At 40.5% G+C, this 17,495-nt stretch overlaps 1 protein-coding gene across 5 annotated transcripts in view; it reads left to right on the top strand.

Moving 5' to 3' along the window:
* The window catches only part of AGBL4 (AGBL carboxypeptidase 4), a 964,275-nt gene that overhangs the window by 514,757 nt on the left and 432,023 nt on the right, over nt 1–17,495 (top strand). For 3 of the 5 annotated variants that reach the window (XM_068953088.1, XM_068953091.1, XM_068953086.1), the window contains one exon: nt 1,384–1,423. In XM_068953088.1, the coding sequence (XP_068809189.1) occupies nt 1,384–1,423 (40 nt within the window). The remainder of the gene's footprint in view (nt 1–1,383; nt 1,424–17,495) is intronic. The other 2 variants (XM_068953089.1, XM_068953087.1) reach the window with 1 other exon arrangement.

The following is a 17,495-nucleotide window of genomic DNA, read 5'->3' as shown; positions in this document are numbered from 1 at the left end:
CGCCCCACTCTGTCAACCCAGTAGGCCTTGTTCTCTGTTAAGTGTGTCGCTGAGGTAAATTCAGTGGATGATGAACTGTGTCCACACACTTCAGCCAGTGATGCTTTACTTACAGATAAATAATGGGTTAGGAAAGGAGTTTCATCAGTCATAATTTCTAAGGAAGAGCATTCACTGTAGGGAATAGCAAGTCAATGTTTCCTCCTCAAGGACTTTCAGCTGTCACCCAGGGAATACAGTGAATGCAATGATGAGAATTAGATTAGAAAAAGATCAATAGGGCTGACAATAAATGAAAGTAACACAGACGTTATTGAGCAGATTAGGAGAGAGAAATTAAAGTAGACAGTATAATCTGCAGTGCCGGCTAGACACACTAATGTTGGGCAAAGAGAGTTTTAGGGAGAAGACAGTAGTTAGAAAGCGCGTGGAAGAGTAGGTAGTATCAGTGTGTGTGCGAGCTGGAGAAACCCTGTTGGTGGTGGAAAGTTCCTGTGGCCTACAGAAGGGCTGAAAAGAATGGTAATGGTCAAGGAACACATGGATTTCAGTGGCAAGCCACTGAGGGATAAAGGTGGGGCAGGACTACCTAGGCTGGGAACATGTAGTAGGCAATATTACAGGGGGAACTGAACCTCACAGCCCTCTACTGCCAAGGTGTTGGTGGGATAACTTGCTTCCAGGCAAAAAAATTGTCCTAACCTCCTCTAACTATAGTTTGGCTTACTTTTGGGAAGATTTATAGCCCTTCCAGAAACCACTCTTAAGCAGGCTTAAACTTAATATTTGCCGTTAAGACTCCCTGTTTTTTGTTATCTATACAAATACCCAGTGTTGGTCTAGCGAGCTTTTGGCACGAGGGGTATCTGATGGCAGAGTACCATGGGCTAACTGCGCTCGGCATGAAAAGTAGTTTCCTTTTATCAGTCTTGACTTTGTCTAGATCCCCTTACATAGCTTTGAAAGGTTCACCCCAAGGCAATATCATTGTGTTTGATCACATACAGACTATGAGTCAGTGATTGATATGAATAAAGAACTTGGAGTTTCTTGTCTCGGTTCGTTGTCTCCTTCCCTGTGGAATCAGAAATTACTTTTATAAATATCCCGTCCATCCGTGCTTCTAGCTATCCATTTCAAGTGTATGCTCCAAGAAGAAAATAGGAACACTTTATAATTGCGAATAAAAACACACTGAAAGGATTGAGCTAGATTTTTTTTTCCCTCATAAAGTATATGTGGATCCCATCCAAAAGAGTTACTGAGAGCCATGTAACTGGTAATTAATTCTGCAATAGATGTCAGAACACTTACTTTGCAGGTCTAAGCTGACCCACTAAAATTAGTCTCCTTTTAACAATTCTTTTATAATTTGTTTTTCAGCAGAAACGGCAGCTTGACCTCCTGACAATAACCAGCCCCGGTAAGTGAGCTCTGCTGCATGGCTCTCTTCTCTTTTCTTAAAGAGATGGTTGTCTAAATGTGTTTTTTTCCTGTCTCTGACATGCAAAATGAAGAACACTGTTCCCCAGAAAATCTTTCACGTAATAACAAGTGACAGCTATATTGTGCTCGGCAAAGCCCCGGGCAGTTATCCGTTCACAGAACTGCCTCTTCAGACCTTTACTCTCTGAATTTGAGTGCTGATATTTCTTTAAGCCTCCTGGGGTTACAGTTAGCAGTATGTCTGCAGGGCAGATGCCCTAGAATTCACAATGTGTGTTCAAATATCACAGAAATGTAAGTTTGACTCTCTTCAGTGCCAAACCTAAACAGCTGGGGGAGCAAGGCAGGGGTGTCACACAGCGCGCGTGGTGGGAGTCGAGATGTACAGGTTGAGTTCTGGAGAACCTCAAAGAGAGCTGGAAAAAATTTAGGTGAAAGTAAATTGCTTTAAACAATCTTCACCTTTGTTATTTGTCTATTGAGGAGATAAACCAAAATGTGTTATACGGAGTTTCTAGTCACTGGTTGTGAGAGCGTTGGAGTCTTTGGTATAGCAAGTTGCAAAGGTCTCAGTACTGCACCTGAAATGCAGATCGTTTGAATAGTGCTTCTCTTTGATCTCAGTTCCTAAGGCTGAGTGGCTTTTAATTTATTGCTGTTTGGTTTCTGGCTCAGTTTCTTTTTATTTTTATTTTTTCATTCATTTCATTGATTCGTTTATTTCATACATTTCTTTTTACTTATTTTCACTGTTGCACAAGTTTGTTGCTCACCAGCTTCAGACGTTCACTGTGCTGAATGGTGCTACCTTTTGGTTGACTTTTTCAGTTTTTCAGCTCTATGTACATATTAAGCTTTCAGTTTGGCTTTAACTGGGACTAATGAGTTCTGGCTTTAAGCAGGAATAATATATTAGCGAAATGAACAGGTGTTATGGGAAGTGAACAAAAATGTGACACATATTTGCTTGGATAACAATTTTGCATCAATAATTGTTCTGACACTCTAAATGTAGATATCATCTGTGACATGGTTTCTCCTTCACTAACCTTGTTAGAATAATAAGAATTAAAATAAGGAGGAGGAACACTTTGTTGGGACAGATGTTTGAGGCTATTGGCAATTGCATCACATTTTTGTGTGTTCACTTTTCATGCAGTTTGCAATTATGTTAATGTATGCTCAGGGCACTTGCTGATAAAAGAAACAATACAGTGTGATACAGCCATTGTCACTATTCTAACTCTAACTTCAAGGGCAAACGTGGCACATTTTTCATTTTTTGTATCTTAAACTTTCCCTATTGTACAGGAAAAAAGAAAAGGAGGGCTGTGAAGGTCTTAATCATAATAAACGTTCAGATCTTGGATAAGGGTACCAAAGTCCACAGACTTCTTTTTTAATAAGAGAAAAGGAGGGCTGGGCAACAGAATAACTAAATATGACACATTTTTGTAAAATAATTTTATGATACTTCCCTCATTGTAATTTCTGATGTGGTTGGTATTCACTGGAGCAATGAAAGGGTTGACTAAGTTGCGTTTGTGCATAGATGTGATCGCTTCAGACCTTTCAGTTTAATACAGCAATCCACTAAAGCAACGCAGCAATTAGTGGGATGGATCAAAAGAGCCAAATAATTAAAAAGCTTCCAATAACAGTGTAGGTACACATACTGCATTAAAAGGTGTGTGTGGGGGGAACCTTTCCATATCATGCCTTTTTTCTGAAATATATTTTTTTCCTGCTTATATATAGCCAGAAATCTACAATAATTGGTTATGTAGGAAAAAATGTAGAATTTTTGGCCAAGATTATATAATCGAGTGCCTACAGTTTTATTTTCAGTAAAGGCATTTTCCAAAGGACACCAATGCTGGATAAGGCTAAACTTACTTAAGAGCCTAAAGCTGAGATTTTTGAAAAGGCTAACAGAGTTAGGCACATAATTCCTAGTAGGATTGGAAAATCTCAATCTGTGGATTAGAGAGTTTAGTTCTGGTCATACAAATTCAAAAAAAAACATAGCCTTAAGGCTTTTATCTGTCTTCAGAGATTGCAACCTTTTAATATTTCATTGTCTGAGTTCTCTCTCTAAGATCTATCATCAACAGTCTGCTTTTACAAAGCTGTGATATCGTTTATGACTGCTGAGATTAACCGTAATCATGGTATTCCCTTAATTCTGTGATTCAAATTAGGAGCTGGGCTCTGTGTTTGTAGCTGTGGATCTTCAGGGACTTGCTCGTGTGCTCCACCTCGCCGTAGGCAGGTAACCCATGTCTGTGAGGAAGCTCAGTCAGCCTTACAGCATGAGAGTCCTCGGCATCTGACAAGCAGTCTCAGCCACGAAAGCCTTATTTCTTAATTGTGAGAACAGACAGAACGACTTCAAAAGCAAAGGTGACTCTTGCGAAATGCACATCTGTCATGAGAGAGCATCGTCTTTCTTTTGTGAATTTTCCCAAACCAGTTCATGTACGTTTAGCCGAGAACTGTTTGGTGATCCTTTGCAGGTATAATGACAGTTCTTCTCCAGATGCCGCTAATGAGTAATTTTCCAAAAACTGATCAGCCATTTAATGAGATTTATTGCAGGGTAAAATAATGCCGTTAATGTCAATAAAAGGGGCATTGAGACACGAGTGACTTAAACATATAAATAAGAGTTTGTGAATCCCAGAAATCTCAACGCTCATGGCAGACACGCCGTTTCCGGGGGTCCTGGTTGTAACATGGTCCCCCAGAGCTTCAGTAGCAGGTAGTAAGCAGAACTCATTCTTCCTGGCATGGATCCCCTCCGTCCCCGCGCTGTGCTGAGCCCACGCCCCAATGGTGACCCACCACTGCCTCCTGCCTTGCTCCGGACGGCTTCCAAGCAAGGCGCAGTGCGTGCAGTGCCCTGCGCAGGTGCAGCAAGCAGGTGTGTTGAGATGTTGGTGCTCAGCCCTTGACCACACAGGCTGGGGGGTGGGGGTGGCAAGGAGCTCCTGTCCTGGGCATGGTGGAAAGCAACTTGTATAGGCTTCAGGTGATTTGATTTAAAAGCTCATTTGTATGTTAAACTGAACAGGTCTAGATCATTAATGTCTAACCTGGACTGAACGGAGGGCATTCTGTTGGGGGAAAAAAGAAAAAAGAACAGAAGCAACACGGAGGGTGAGACGCAGCATGCCCAGCTGACCTGTGCCCATGACCAGCATGCCCAGCGCTCCTAAGAAAGCGGCTACGGAAAGTTCCCCGGCACGTCGGAAATTGGAGGAAGCCTTTCCTTTGCTGCGGGTCTCCAGAAACCGCCAGACACAAATGATGCATAAGCTGGGAGCAAGCCAGACTCCCTCATGCTCAAATATATTCCTTTGAAGTAGCTGACACCCATGTAAAATGGGGAAGGGAGTTCACTGTTCTGCCGTGCTGCCGAGTAGCTGGAGGAATGTTAAGTTAAATTTATCAATGCTCTTGCCGTATTCCTTTCTTCTTGCCCCTTGACATGTGAGTTACAATTAGACTCGAACGCGCCGCGCGGTTCAGGGTGCCAGAGTCAGAGCTGATGTGCGCAGTGGGGTAGGGGAAAGATGTTAAAAATTCATTAGTAGCTGGCAGGGACGTGCTGGCAGGGAGTGGGACATAATGAGATTTAAGTTTTGGTAATTTGAATTTTCTTTAAACTTAGTTTTACCTCTGAATTTGATCCAAAACGTTTCCGCCATGCTGCTTCTAGTAGTCTTGAGATTTCGGACCAAATCTTCAGGTGGTTTAGTTTGGCTTTGCAGCACAAAACAGCTGAGGATCTGTCCTTAATTACCACGTGATCGTGTTCTAGTAGCACCACATGCAGTCGCCTCCCATTTTGTGGTAACCACTCAATAGTTGCAAATAAGATATCCCTGTTTCCACAGCTTTTCCATGGAGACAAAGCTTTTTGCATCTCCTGTATTAATGATAATAATATAGCTTATCAGTTTCTCTTCTCTGTAAGGTAAGTTCGTCTCCCACTGAAGTATTTTTTAATTATTGATACCATAAATGGAAGTGTGTTGGAAACTATTGGCTTTGAAAATAGCTAACATGCGATATTATCCAAGAACCATCAGGAAAATTCTTTTGAAATTCTCTTTGATTCAGCCATCCTCAGGGCTTTATCCTTCCCTACCAGTCTCTCTACTGCCAATTTAAAATAACATTCTCTTGAAATCAGTGCAATGTCAGGAGAAATTCATCAGCACTGTAGGTGCATGTTTCCCAGATGTGTATAAACCTACTACATTTGGCAGCAGTAAATTGATTGCATTTAAAAAACCTGGGGTAGTTGAATATTCCATGGTGCCTGGCTCGGCTGCAGCGTGGAATGTAAAGTACTTGAAGTTTCTTTCCGTTGCATCTTAGGAGAAATAAGGTAAGAGCTGACTCCATAATTCCTTCCTCTTGATTTATTCGGATTTTGCTCTGACCACATTAAAGGTTTACATGCAATGACAGAGTAAGCTATTCCAAATCTGTCCGGAGCGGCTTTGAGATTTGATCAGAAATGGTAATGTCTTTGTGTGTGTTTCACCCTACTATTCAACTTCTACACTTTCAAACAGGGAAGAAAGCTTGATTGTAAAAGTATTTACCAGACTGATCTATGTGGTGAAATATTTTCCCCCCCTTTAATATCTTCAGTGCTGCATGCTCTAAAAATGTCTCCATTTCATTAATTTGTGATACACTGCTACAGTGAATTCTTTAAAGGTGGCTTTAGTTTCTGCCATACATATTTTACTGCTCTAAATTATAGATATAGGACTGTTGCCTAGTTAATTTCCCCTGGTTAGGAAAATATATTTCTACTCTCCTGGCATTGCATAAAGTGATATGTGGGATTTGCTATATTTTTTAGCTGATTAAGTTTTGCATTTCTACATATTACTGCTTAGAAGACCTCAAGTAAAACTAGGTAAAAGAAGGAGAAAAAGTTCCACAGTATATTGGAAAGTTTCATTTAAGTATAATTTCTACCGCTAAGCCCCCTACAAGCCTTTTCCATTACCTTCCTGGATAGTTTGGCTATCTACTTCTTTCTAATTGAAGCATGAAAATAATATGAACCCAAAGTCATGAAGCTCTAAGACACGTATTAGTAAAAATGATACAGGGTAATAAAATGTGACAGAAAGTTGTTTGCTGTTAAAACTTGGTTACTGTTTTTCATAGTCCTTATTAATTAATACTGTATTGATTTTGGTCTAAGTATGTGTCAGGGGATATTCTGCGTTTTTAAACAACCTAATGTAATCACTGTTTGTGTTTGTTAGTGAAGCTTCACACACTGTTTTTTGGAAAGAAGGTCGAGAAAAGAAATTACTTATCTTTCCAGTAATAATTTGAGTCTTTTAATGCTCAGTGACAGATAGGAGTGAAACTACTTCTCCTTTTCCTAAGATGCTAGACGTTAATTCACCCTTCTGCCCAAAATAGCGTAAAATAATTTGAGGGGCAGTAACTCATTGCTCAGCAAGGCAATAGACCCCAAGTGTTGTGGCTGCACCCACAGTACCAGAATTTCTCTTTCTTACAAATAAAACGTAAATGCTGAAGCCTCAGCTCAAAGCGAAGTTATGATGTTGCCGATTTTGGCTAAATCCTAGAACTGTGGGAAGAAGTTTGTTGTAGTCTTGAAGCTTTAGCAAGACTATGTACTAACAGCGAGTACAGAGAAAATGGACTTTTTTTTTAGTGTCGTTAAGTCCGAGGCTGTCCTGAGGCTAATTAGGAAGCTTGATGGTATCCAATTCCTCATCTTCACTGTATCAGTACAGCTGTAAGAACTGTCATTTGCCGTGATAAGGAGAAGTAATATTGTTGCTTATAACTATGTATTCATGCACATCAATACCTTCCTAATTCTTGCGTTTGCCTCTCCCTTTGCTGGAGTAATGATTGCAGAGGTGCTGCCTGTTCACGGAACAATGTTGCTGTTCCTGCCATCTTCTCCCTGCACAGGCAGACCTCCCTCACAGGTTGTCCGAGCAGAGTAAGTCTGCCCAGATCCTCAGATCCCCATCTGCTTCCCAAAACACCATCTCTACCCGTCCCAAGCATCACAATTTTAGGGTCTATTGAAATGACGCTTTTTTGATCCAGTAATGAAGCCAGAGGTTTTTACATTTAGTTGCTAAACGTTTACCTGCAGTAAGACTGTTTTATCTCCCACCTTTGCATTTTTTAAAAAATGACCTTTTTTTGGATACATGTAGAATAAGTGATATTTGCTAAGTCAAAATAAGACTGCAGAGAGGATATTCTAAAGGCTAATCCATTACTTTTGAAGAAAAATATCAAGCTTTTCCACAATACCTTATTATTATTCTAGGTCACCGTGATGTTTCCATGCACCTTGGCATGTCCCTTTAATTGGATCTGTACATAGGAAGGTCCGGCATAGTTGCATTGAAAGCTGACATTTCTAACTAACTGACCTTTTCAGGCCCAGTGATACTCCTATAATGATTATCCTCTAGCATTGTTTGGACACAATACCACATACTTCACAGCACATAAAGAATATGTTCTTTGAGAACTATTCAAAATGCCCAATCTCAAGTTAGCAAAATGAGAAAATTGGGTGCAAACATTCATCAGAGTGTTATTGTGCAGGTATCGATTTGAATGCCCTTTCATTTCTCTGGGAAAAAGTGTTGTATTATAGAGCTCTAAATTAACTTCTGTTCTGGTTTTTTCCCCCCAGTAAGTATAAAAAGGTCAAATTCATTCATAAGGCTGAATAGATTTGCAGGATATAAGCAATAAGATAGCAATCAACCTTCAAATAACCTTTAAAGAGACAGTATATTTTCTTATGAACAGTAATTGATCTGCTCATTAAGTCACTGCATACTCTTTGGGACTCACCTAGGCAAAAATGTGTAAGACCCGTGACAAAAGGCTGTCAGCTAGAACAATACAGGAATAAATCCTCATGTGGAAATATAAATATCTTACATGGTTTTGGCATGGGCACTTGATGAAAGACTTGACACTGTTATGTGAATTCTTTGACTTGACTGTCGTCAGGATGGGTGAACAAGACACAAAAAAAGAGCTGGAAGTGTGAATTTGGTATTAGTGAGGACGACGATGATGACATGTTCATACATGCCAGAAATGTGAATACATCTTCAACTTCCCTTCTGAATTCAGTGACCAATGTAGGGTAATGATCTTTGCAGTTCGCCTCTTGCTGGTGTACGTAGAAGGGAGCCTCCACGGGTGAGCCTGTTGCACATCACATCTGACTTGACAAAATGTATTTTAGTCTCACTTTAGAGAAAAGTCAGCCTGTCAAGTAATGGTTTGCTTTGCACCTTGAGGGTTTTTTGGCTGTACGGGGAGGTTAATCATCTCTGCCTATGCAGAGAGAAAACCTGCGTCCAGCTCATCGTACTGCTGATTCCCCGGCTGCCGCCTGCTGTAACCTTCACGCCGTCCTGGGCTGTGTGTTGTAGCAGCTCTGCTTGTGGAAGTGAGAGCGGTTAAAGGGGTGCTGGAAATGGTTTCAAGGAAGCAATATTTAGCTGGAGACTCCCTCAAAGAACCGGGATGGTCTGTTTAAGATACCAATCGGAAGATTAGTGTTCTGTCCATGTCCATATTTCATTTCTGCATGTAAATCCATGTTAGGTTTTTAGTATTATTTCTATGAATTGCACATTCACTGTGGACTATCTGTGCATAATTGATTACAAGGAGTTGTCTTGGTTTTTATCTTTGATCAGAATTTTCAGAAGCAGCAAGTATCCCAGGTGACGAGGCTTTATGTGCTGGAAATGTTTGCACATAATGCTTTCTATTTTACTTCACAATGTGCAGGATGAGCTTCTGGTTTATTTCAAGAGAGTGAAAATGAGCAATTTTGTGCACAGGTGTATTGTGCTCCTTCTCTTTTTGGGTAAGCTTGAGGAAAAATTAAAATAATCTCCTCCATCCCCCCCAAAAAAACTTTTTTGAGTATGAGATATTTTTAGAGAGCATAGAAAGTTCCTTTTTTTTAATTAGCAAGCGCATTTGTATGGACACAATCTCTTTGCTTAGGAATGTTTTTTGTTTGTTTAATTAACTACCAAGTGACTTGAATGAGACTTAGTGAAAATAAGTGTATTCTAAATATCTGGAAGACAGCAAGGGATATGTTGACACTGCAAAATGGAGAGCAGTGCAGAAGTGCATGAGCTAGCAGCAACCTGAATAGCCGGGCTGCACAGCTTGCAGCAGACGCACTGGCTTGGGTCTGGCTGCAGACCAGCCAGGTTACCTGGGGGCACCGCTGGGGATAAATAAGCCTTGACTTTTACTGGATTCTACTAGCTTCAGTGTCCTGTCATTCCAGTGCTGCTAAATTACACCCTGAGCTTTTGCTTGTGGCTTTTTTTAAAAATCTGTCAGGGCACCAACAGTTGGTTCTGCTACGTTTCTGTGTTAGTAGCACCCATGCGTCCAGTCCACAAGGACGTCATTGCGCTAGGTGCTGCTCAGACACATGCTAGGACACGGAGCTGCCCCTGAGGAGCTGATAACTTAAATGGACAAAGCAAGGGATGGTGAGCAGGAAACATGGAAAGAAAATAACAAAAGTAAAAGCCAATTTTAAGATAACTGTGTTTCATCTTGGAGAAACCACCCATTACTGTCTTTATCCTGTTCTAGACTCCTGTACCTCCTTGCTACCCCTTCCCACAAGGCCTTAGTAACAGAAAATGGCAAAACAGTGGCGATTATACAGCTAAAAGGATGGGACTGAGGAAAGGGGGTGCTGAAACTGCAAGGAACTATTACTTATCTCATTTGTTTCTAAGAGTTGCCAGTGGGCTTATTTTTTAGTATGCACAACATTTTCTGTTGAAGCAGTCAGCGAAGGTCACTGGGAAACCCACAAGAAAGGATAACCTAGAGCCTTTATGATTATTTTGAGCTTGTAACTTGAAGGCACAAAGGATTTTTTACGGGAGATATGAATGGGGAAGGTGTGGTGGGTATGTGAATACAGACTGAAAGTGCAGGATAACCCGTAGTGCAAAAGTGGCTTCGCTGTCTCCTGGCTCAGTGCAGTACTGTAGAGAGTTATCTGAGATGCTGCTAAATGAGATAGTGTGGGTACTGTTAGGCAGTAGTATAGCTGCAGTGTCCTTAAAGATTAGGTTAATGGAAGGTGAAATACTGTTTTTACACCATGGTGTGCCTCTGACGTCAGAGCTAGCTGAGGTGGCCGTGCAGGATGCTGCACCGGACCGTGTAGGTGCTTTGGGTGCCAGGACGAGGATGCTGGCAGAGCAGCAAGTCGTGGGAGGGGAAAGGACACAGGCAATGCGGGATAAGGGCTGCATGGAGGGGTGCCTGGGGGAGGGTGCATAAACCATAAAGTCACATTTGCTGGCCTGTATGAAGTTTACCTGCCCTGTTACTCCACTGCATCCATGGTCCTTATCCTCTGGGGACTGCCAGAAGGAAGACTCATCTGTGATGGTCCTGATCTTTTCATTTGCAGCGCAGCTCAAGGTGGTGCTCAGTTCTGTCTCCTGCAATAAACTTGCTTGCTTGCAATTCCTGCCTGGGGCTGGGAGGGAGCCCGGCTGATGGACTAAGGCAAAATGCATCTTCAGCTGGTTGCTTAGAGCAGCTACAAAGCTGCTTTGGGATCTCAGCCAGAGCACTTAATTGGACCAAACCTCTAATCGTTGTCAAAGACGTAACAAACCTACCACCGTGAACAAGTGCATGCACTGTGCTAGCGTGCAACCCTGGGCTCATTCCGGTGTCCTGAATTTTGTAATATTCTAGCACAAAAGAGTTCCTAAATGGTCTCAGTTTGAGCATCAGCTGAGTGCATCTGCCTTTGGCTCTGTGCTGGGCCATTGGTGGGAGCAGGGAGAAGCAAGACCTTCCTCCCACCTCCCCACCGGTGCTGCATCCTCAGGAGCACCACAGTGCTGGGATTCAGCCCCGTCTCCCACCTCGGCCGGCCCTGGCATTGGACCTCGGCACTGGGCCCTAGTCCCCAGCCCCGGCAGCCCCGCAGCTCTGCTGCAGTCCGCGACGGCGCCTTCGCCGCCACTTGCACCGGCTCAGCCACCGCTTCCCGAAGCAGGAGCCATGGTGTGCTCGAACACAAATAGAGATGCTATACAATAGCACTGCTGCTAATAAATATAAACCGTATAGATGTCAGGTCGCCCTGTGAATGCATTCTCCCCACAAACTGAGCGGCTATACTGTGGTGTTCAGGAATTAACTGCAGGAGTATTACTCTCTTAAGGCTTTGTGTTATAGTTCTGTTTTCTTCACCTTTAACCCAACAATGGATTATGACCATACTTTCTCTTATAACTAAATGCTCTTCTGTCCTTTGACAAAACAGATTTGTGTCTTTTCATAGCTTTCTGTAGAGGGCTAATAATACATGGGAAAGCTTTACTGCCCACAGGAGACTTTGCCTGGCTGTAATAATAAGAAATGCTGTTGAGAAGTCATGATCAATGTTAATTCAGTTATTTTTCATTTTCTTTTTTTATAATGAAATCTTCTACTTTGTACATTTTATCCAGTTCTACCCCATGAATTGCTCATTGGAGAGAGGGGTCATTGGTTATAAAAATGAATTCTTGTTGTTTGTCCTCATACAAAAATAACTGCAATATTTTGAAATGAAGAATTTATGGGAGGAAAAAAAAGTAGAATCCTGGATGTACAAAAGATGTAAATGTTGTTTTCCAGGTTTTATGGTTCCCAGATGCCTCCTCTAATTGCACAGCTAACCCTGAGTTTATTAAGTTATTTTCCAGAGTCAAGCTCATTTGTATACATGTCAGAATAAAAACTGAATTTAAAGAAACAAAACCTTTGGATTAGAATTCCAGAGTGATAAACAAACTAATTTAGAATGTATTTGCATGTAACTTACATGTGGCAAAACGGGATTGCATGTGGTTTGTAAATACAGGTCTTGAATCTATTTAACGTTATGGAATAGCACAGAAGAAATTAAAGCTTGAAAGAAAAGGTTAAAATAATAAAAAGATGGCTTAAAAAGCCCATGTTTGAATGTGATTCAATGTGCAGAAACTGGTGAGGAGAGATAAGCGTGCAGAGAAAGCTGTAAATTCCTGGAGCAACATCTGTAGTAGTTAGAATACTATGTTTTATAGCAACCCCTTACCTCCCCCCATGGACATTACTATGGCATACAGTATATTTATTATTCACGTTCTGCAAGAGATGTTTTGCCAGCACAGCCTTAAAAATAAGGTCTGTTTACTTTCTTGAACTTATGAGCTTGTTCAAAGATAATGTCATCAGCTTCCATTTGCAACATCTTGGCCAGGTTGGCTTACATGCTTTGGCTCAAGATAACAATTCATAATTTTTCTGATAATTACAGTAGTACCAAAGAACCAACCAGCAAGTAAACCCTCCAGTATGCTTGGGGCAGTCTTCATCTAAAGAAGACAGGTCATCTCTGTCTGCACGAAGTTCCAACCTGAATAGACAAGACAACTTTAAGCAGGGGAGGAGAAGGTCATGCAACCTAGTGAGCAGTGGGGGGAATTGTAGAGCGAGGCCAAAATGAGGCAGCATTGAGGGAAGAGGAGGCTTGGAGCAATGGCCCAGTCCACACAAAGCTGGTGAGGTCTTGTCAGGAGTGTCGTGGGTCCTCAAGGTGCAAGAAGGTTCATGTGTTGATTATTTTTGCTGTTCTTCCTGCCAGCAGGAGACCCTGACTGAATCCTCTGCCTTTTTTCCTCCAAATACTATATGTCAAGAGGCAGAATGGAAGGTACCATCTATGTGTGTTGCTTCAGAAATGCAGGAGAGAGGGAAACACCTGTGGAGAGCTGAGGTAGGAGGAGAGACATCAGCCTCGATGGGTAACAGTTCTTCATTTGGCTACTCAGCTCCTGTTGCTGTTGTCAAAGATAAACTTGTATTCTGTGCCTGGGATTAAAGGAGCCATAGTTTTGAAGGAAGAAGTAATGCTCTTTGGAAGCAAAGGGATTGAGTGAATCCAAACGCAAGGACTGAATTTACTACTACTGAAATGCATTGATGGAGTTACAGGAAAGGATGTTTTATTTGGTTTAGAAAGATTGCAACACACATTTTCAAGTTTGTCTTCAAATATCAAGGAATATCCTTTTCTATTTTCATAGCCTAGCAGCCCAGAGGGGCAAGTCTAAAACTTGCAGCAACATGCTGCTGCAATACCTGATGTAACAGGGTCCATAGAGCTTATCTGTGCTGAAACTTGCTTGCCTTGTGCTTCACTAAGCATACGTAGAGATGTAAGGGTTTCTTTGCTGAATGCTGCTATTTGTTCTAAGCTGGCTTTGTTGCATACATTTTCTTTACTTTTCAGACATAGAAAAAAAGAAAAGATATGCTTCTTGGAGGAAAAAGGGTGGGGAATAAAAAAGCAGTTTTTTAGGGTAGGAGACAGAGCATTGTTGTGTATTTGCTGTCTATCATTTCACCTGAGCACCATGGCAGGATATTTATTATTAAGGAGGAGCAGATGCCAGGAACCTTTCCATAATTTTTTCAGGTCAAAATACTTCTATTTGAATGTGAGGATAAATGTTTCTAAATATTTTCTTGTACTTCTTGTCATTTCATCTCTAGAAATTTTATTTCCTATTTGGATATGAGCCATTTTATATATCTGGTTTAAATGTTAATTATTAAACAGGATATAATCTATTTAAGCTTCTTCAACTCTCCATTTCTTCCTAAGAAGGCAGCTGGATGAAACAAGAAAGATGCATCATTATGTAGATGATAAATTAGCCTGCTACCCCAGGAGAAGATGGTTCCTCAAAACCCAGGTTCAGACTTTCCAGTGGCTGGAATAAAAGAGGAGTCTGCTGACTATCTGTCCATTTGGTTTTTGACGCATAATGTGATTCTACTTGAATGGCTTTTATAATTAAATCGTGGGTACTAGTGGAAAAGGAGGATCATTCCTGTAACTTCCATTCTATCAGAGTTACTGTTGCTGGTGAAGGAATTTAGTGAGCAAAATGGATGTATAGTAAGTTTTTTTTTTTTTTATGTTGCATTTGAAAATGAGCAGTTTGAGGGTTAGTTAGAAAAAAGAGTAGCAGGCAATACCAAAAAAAAAATCAACAAGTAATAAAAACTATTGCATATATCCCAAGTGAAGCAAATCCCCTATATGAAGATCTGTGAAGCTGCAGCACAGCTGCAAATTGGTCTGTCTTGCAAATTGGTTGACTAAATTTGCCGTTTTCTTTTTATGCATCCTCATGCAAATGAATGTCTTCTTGACACAAAATATGTCATGGCTACCTCTATGAAAGAGTCCTGAAGACGAAATGCTAAGCTGGCAATTAGTACCAATGACCAGCTGTGAAAACAGGAGTTTCTCTCATTTATTTTAATTATATTTTTGTTCAAATATTTGCATATTTTATCTCTTATTCATTGGAAACTTTATTATCATTTTCTGCAGCAAAAGAGACGCTTTGGTTCAAAATTTTGTTCAGTAGGTATTTAGCTCTTTTCTTATTTGCCAAATTAAATGCAAAAAACCAGCCCTTCTTTATATGAGCAGTATATATATATGGACTTATCTTTTTGAACAGTTAAAAAGCTGGACATTAGATTTCAAAGACCATCAGTCTAGCTTCAGACCTTATCCAGCAAACAGCAGAATGACTTTGGAAATCTGTAGAGTGTCCTCAGAACTTCAAATGATACCATTGTTTTGCCTTATGTAGCTTAGTGGTTCAGAGACCAATGACTGGTGAAGCCTGAAGATTTTCTCATGTATCTTAGCTGTACCCATTGCCCTTAGATGATCAGTTCCAGAAAGACGTACTATGTCTGTGCTGATACTACCCCTCAAAAATTCACTCACTGGAGGACAGAAACCCAGTTCAGTTCAGATGCACTTGTAAATGCAGTAAAGTTGAATTGCAGATGTATTAGCGATATTGGCCAATAACATGGCCTAATTTCTTTTATTACAGCTGAAACTTTTTCCTGTGCTGTTGTGGCCTATTAGATATATATGATGGACAGAAAGCCAAAACCCTGTTGTTGAAAGAGGAACAGCCTTGAAATATCACTAAGAAACATTAAGAACAAACTCAACTGAAGTTCTGTTCTCCAGAGTTTGGGCAAGCAACTCAGGGACGTGGTTTGCTGGGACTAACTGGCTCTTGAGGACAACAGGTGGAAGATGGTCAAACTAACTGTGGTGTGCAATTTAGTACCTGAGTCTCTCATGCTTGTCTGATGTGAGCTCAATCTCAGAAACCATCTCCGAAAACAACCCCAAGGAAGCTAGACTAGTGAATTTGACTCCTACATCTAAACAACTGGTAAGAATTATAGAAAGAAATAATTAGTCGAGACATGGACTGACAGAGTGGGGAAGAGTCAGTATGGCATTTTTAGTGTATAGGTCGGCTCCATATATCTCTTGTAGCTCATTAAAGAGTCAGTGAGGTGTGGCTGGTATATGGTCCCTGGCCTTCCAAATGCTCCTGCAAGGTCAGTCACCCAGGGCTCTCAGAAAGCTACGCTGTCATGGAATAAGAGGGCAGATCTCATGGATTATTAACTGGTTAAAGCAAGTGAGATAAAGGAGAGGAATAGTTTTCCCATGGAGGAGAGTTACCCAGGAACTCTGCTGGGACCTCTGCACTTCATCAGAGCTGTGAATGATCTGGAAAAAAGTATGAACAACAAGATGACGGTTTGCTGTTTATTCAAAATTATCTGGAATGGAGGAAACTAAAACCAGCTGCAAAGTGCTGCAGAAGTTCATGGAGCTGAATGACTCAACAATGAAATCACTGATGAAATTCAGTATCAATAAATGCAAAGTAATGTGCACAGGGAAAATCATCTCTATACAGTAGTTTTAACCTAGCTTTTACCACTCAGGAGTGATATCTTGGAGTCAGTGTACACATCTGTTTGCAGCATGATCGCAGTTAAAAAGGCAAATAGAATATTTGGAAAATACTAAGAAAACGAAAGACCAAATGAGATGTAACATTATACGTTACACTACTCTCAATATAGGCAGTAGAGCTAATGAAAGTACAGTGAAAGGAAGGCAGCAAAGATGATCAATAAAATGGCTTCCACCTGAAAAGAAATCAGATGATAGAAATGTGATTTTTCTCTGGGATCTGCTACTAGTGTAAATGGAGCTTGAACTGAGTTTCTGAAGTTCATGGTTATTTTAGTAGTTAAAGAGTGCTGCAACTAGTGCTATATAACTGTATTTTGCACCTCATGATGATGGGCAAATACTACAATAATTACAAGTTAGTACTGGCCTAGAAGTTGGTGTTTGCCTCATGAACAGAGATCATAGCAGGTTTATATTCATTATGGATGAAGACAAGAGGATTGCAACCTGTAATATGCTTTTCATGAAGAGGACTAAATTCCAATAGCTGTAGAGAATTCTTATCAAATATTTGAACAGAAAACATCCATGATCTTTTTTCTTTTTTAAAAACTATATTAATTGTATACCCCCAAAACCTCATGTCTGGACTTGAAAGAAAACAGGGGGGCTAAAAGCCCCAAAAAGTGTTTAAAAAAAAAAAAAAAAAAAGTACATATTAAAAAAAAGTAAAACCCCTATATATATCCCTAATCGGAATAAGAGACATAAATAACTATCAAGTGTAAACAGAAGATGGGGGAAAAAAAAAGGAAATGAAAGATATGGAGGAAAAAATCCATGTGGGCAAAGCTAAAGCAATAGTTTCAGTATATTTGCTAGAATCCGTTTTATTCCAAATATACTGAAACTCTACAAGTTTTAGTTGATAATGCTGATGCAGAAAAGGCCAATATGTTCAGTTCAAATTTATCTTCTGTGCTTAGAAAGTGGATACTGTTTCTGTCACCTCAGGATGAAATGCTTTCAAATCCAGTAATAACTAAAAAGGATGTCGTTTTAATCTCTTTTAGGGATAAAGGCTTTTAAATCAGCAGGCTGAAATATTTTGTGTACGGTAGTCTTAAAGAAG

The sequence above is a fragment of the Struthio camelus genome, chromosome 8 (assembly GCF_040807025.1).
Source record: "Struthio camelus isolate bStrCam1 chromosome 8, bStrCam1.hap1, whole genome shotgun sequence".
Taxonomy (NCBI): domain Eukaryota; kingdom Metazoa; phylum Chordata; class Aves; order Struthioniformes; family Struthionidae; genus Struthio; species Struthio camelus.
Note: the sequence above shows the minus strand (reverse complement) of the source record. Positions and strands in the feature narration are given on the sequence as shown.